We start from the raw sequence: 3,565 nt of genomic DNA on the forward strand, positions 1-3,565 counted from the left end.
GGACACAATGCCATCATGCTCCACTCCCTTGTTCAGCTGCCAACCCAAATACGCAAATGAAGATATAGCTGGATAGGGATCAATGGTGGTCGTCAAAGTTTGAAGGCGGCAAAAACTATGTCCGAGAGCAAGCTGAACCATGTGCTGAAATTGCACTGCAGGTTCTTCTTCAAGGCCGGATTGTCGTGAAGGCTCCAGAAACAGAATGGTTTGCCTCCTTGGAGGCCATGATTGCTTGGGTGCCTGTTTCCGCGCCTTCTCTGTCGTGCGATGACTTTGCGGGATCTGCCTTGCCTACATTCCTTTCCCAACCAGAACAAGAGAGCAAGATTTGTGCGTGTGAGCTTATGCAATCGTTGTCCAAGTTGCAAAAGTCAGCTGTGTCTGCTGCTTCCGCATCCCCTGCTGCAGCAGCAGCAGCAGGGCTGTAACCGCACAAACGACCAGAGGCTCTTTCAGATTACATGGAACAGTAGCAGAGTATATATAGATGATAGTGGCACAATACTAGTTACAGTTCAGTGAAAAGCACTGAAGGATATCTCTCTTTACCTTCTACGTCTGCTGAAAACATAAGATTTCAAGATGATAACAAATCATCACTAGCGATTTTTATAGGAGTCAGAGGACACCTTCGTTATCAAACCGGATAATGCATATCACTATCGTTCAGACAGACACACCAACGGGACAGTGACAACCCTGAATTCATCCAAGTTCCGGTATTTTGTGCTTTCTTCCAAATGATTGCGCATACTATGCCGATGCACATCACTGTCCAGAAAGACAAGTGATGAGGAACTACAGCAAGAAAAGTGCATAAATGAACACACATGTATACCATACGTATGTACAACAGGCCGAATACATTTATCTTTCTTCACATCATCATCATCATAGTCTGCAAACAACATTTCGGTCGATGAAAAAAATCATATACAAATACAATCTGCTATACCTGATATTTTCTTGGTTTTTAATGAAACCTTGAAACAATGCCAATGCATGCATTGAACTGGCCACGGTCAAATGGCGGCATTGCTGCACATTATCACACGCATCTTCACCATAGAATAGAATAGTTACAAGGTAACTGGACAAAACAAGCTACCGGTTTTCTGGGATGCGTGTATGAATCAGCTCAATCCAATTGTAGAACTATATCTCACAGAAATGCTCATACGATTCCGGAGGTGTAAAGATATGTACTGTACAACAGAGACTAAGATCCTCGTCAGAAGGTAAAGCTCAAGTTTAGCATGGAAGTCAGTTGGTGCTGTTAGTCGTGTGAAATAAAATGGTGCTGAGTTCTTGTCACTTGCCCATATGTATGGATCTAGCTAAACAGAATCAGAAAACCACGCGGACATAAGACTCCTTACAAAAGCATTGGGTTCAGTAAGAGCAACTGGTGAGTGATATAAAAATTAAAATGAAAGAAATCATCCATAATGAGAACAATATACATGATTTATATGTAGTAGAGTTAGCCATCAATGTTTTGAAACCAAAGTAGGCATCCGTATCATCTGTCATTTTTCGACAAAGAATGTGATAATCATTGCCATGACAAGTATGTTATCATTTGCAGGGTAAATAGTCACTCTGAACTTACGCCGTGAATAGATAGTCTTCTTGAGTTTGTACAAGAGATTTGTCTGCACAAAGAGACAATTCACAATTGTTGTGATAAACTGATAGAAAAAATCTTATTCAAAAATGATATATAAAATAATACTTTTAATATAAATCACTGAAGTTACTGCAAAGAACATTTACTGAATCTTGCTAACACAGTTGCTCCATATTACCTGAGCAACGATGGAGTCCCCCTTTATTATTGTGCACGCTCTTCGGAATGTACTTCCTATGAGCCTGTAGCTTGGTTTTGAATCTTCAACGGTGCTTCTTGGTGAGATGAACACATGTACCTCCTTTCGACTTGAAGAAGCAGATATAACTTTTGCAGTGAAAATGATGTGAGTCTGCTCCAAACTATTTCCACTGAATGCTTGCCATTCGCCCTGAATAAAGGAAAAATATGATACACAGCACTATATCAGTCTCCATGGATCCATGTATTTAAGTTCCCGAAAATTGAACATTCATAGTGAAACACGTATGAGCTAACCACATGAAAATAACGCCATTAGATTTTTCTTCAAAAATATGCTATGATGTCTTTGTACTACCTTTACAAGTGTTATAATAAGGAAACATAGTTAAAATCTTGCCCTTGGATCATGAAAGTAAAATGTGATCTATTTGACCAAACAATTAACACCCTCTTCAGAAATGAATTAGAAAAGATGAGTCAAAATTTAAAGAAATCTTCCATGCACCACATATTAAAAACTCTCTCTAGAACCCATATGTGTTGGGGATTCCTTGATGTACTAAGGGTGTTTTCTTTTTTTATGTCTTTCAATCCTGCACTAGCTATTCAGATGTGGTTCGTACTCTGTGATAAAAACATCACAGTTTTTAAACACGAAAGTAGACAACTGAGGTTCTGATTTGTGGCTGTTAGATTATTACTAACTATTCAAGGTGCATCCGAATTGCTGAATTGAAGATATGTTCAGAAGTTGCAACATCTTCCCCTCAAATTCAGCAGGACACTCTGTCCAATTATACAAGCTAGATGTTCAATCTTGTCACAATACCACTCATTTGTTGCAAAGATCACACTACTGTCAAAGTCTCCAACATGAGTAACATTTTGCTGTCCAATTCAGGACCATCACATAGGTAGAAGCAAATTTAAAACCACAGCAATATTTTTCCGTGTTGAATACTGCTGTCACAATTTCCTTAGACACGTTCCAATCTTACGCTTCCTAATAAATCTCCTGGAAATCCTACTCCAGCTTTCTTACACCCTCATCCAAGAAACAAAATTAGTTATCCTCAATCCACAACCATGGACCAAACCTAGTACTGAAGCAGGAGCAAAGAAGCCGATAATCACCTGGCCGCTGCTCCTGACGGTGACCAGGACACCTCCAGCGTCATCCTGGAGCGCCGTGGCCCAGCCGGCGCTGCCCGCGACGCGGAAGGCGAGGCGGCCGGTCGCGTCGTGCATCGCCATCTCGGGTCCCTTCTTGACGACCTTGAAGTCCACCGGGACGACGGCCCAAGCCACGGGCACGGGCGCCTGCGCCGGCGCCGGCGCAGGCGGCGGGGTGCAAGTGGGGTGCTGCTCCATATCAAGATTAAGGACCTAGAAGCAATAATCAGGTGAGTCGGAAGAGGATTTTCCTGGGAAAAGGCGCGAGCAGGTGGGTTGGTGGAGGTAGCCAGGTAGGGAGGAAACCAAACGAAGGACGGAGAGATTGAAAAGCGCTGAATACAAATAAGAGTTAAGTTGATTGATTAGTTGCTGCGGTGGCGGCCGTTGCGTGGTTGCGTTTGGGTTTTTCCTTGGCGAAGCCGACCAGCTGACGCGGACAGCGACCGTTTTTTTTTCCGCCTCTTATCACATCATATGAATAAACCCTATAACTATATCATTAGACTCTGTACGAGAGAACTAAAATTATTTAGGGAACTACTGTTCCCGAGA

At 42.2% G+C, this 3,565-nt stretch overlaps 1 protein-coding gene across 5 annotated transcripts; it reads right to left on the bottom strand.

Moving 5' to 3' along the window:
• Positions 1-625: 625 nt before the first annotated feature.
• On the bottom strand, positions 626-3,355 carry LOC136518063 (protein LURP-one-related 7-like). Of its 5 annotated transcripts, none has more exons than XM_066511718.1 (4): positions 2,972-3,354; positions 1,812-2,024; positions 1,616-1,658; positions 626-774 (listed from the first exon to the last, which is right to left on the bottom strand). In XM_066511718.1, the coding sequence occupies exons 1-4, from the start codon at positions 3,206-3,208 to the stop codon at positions 641-643; spliced, it is 627 nt and encodes a 208-aa protein (XP_066367815.1). In that variant the 5' UTR covers positions 3,209-3,354; the 3' UTR covers positions 626-640. The 5 variants fall into 5 exon arrangements, with proteins under 5 accessions (XP_066367815.1, XP_066367813.1, XP_066367817.1 ...); XM_066511716.1 differs by lacking the exon at positions 626-774 and adding an exon at positions 840-1,336 and having other exon boundaries at positions 2,972-3,355; XM_066511720.1 differs by lacking the exon at positions 626-774 and adding an exon at positions 1,193-1,340 and having other exon boundaries at positions 2,972-3,352.
• Positions 3,356-3,565: the final 210 nt, after the last annotated feature.

This window comes from Miscanthus floridulus, chromosome 17 (assembly GCF_019320115.1).
Source record: "Miscanthus floridulus cultivar M001 chromosome 17, ASM1932011v1, whole genome shotgun sequence".
Classification (NCBI taxonomy): Eukaryota; Viridiplantae; Streptophyta; class Magnoliopsida; order Poales; family Poaceae; genus Miscanthus; species Miscanthus floridulus.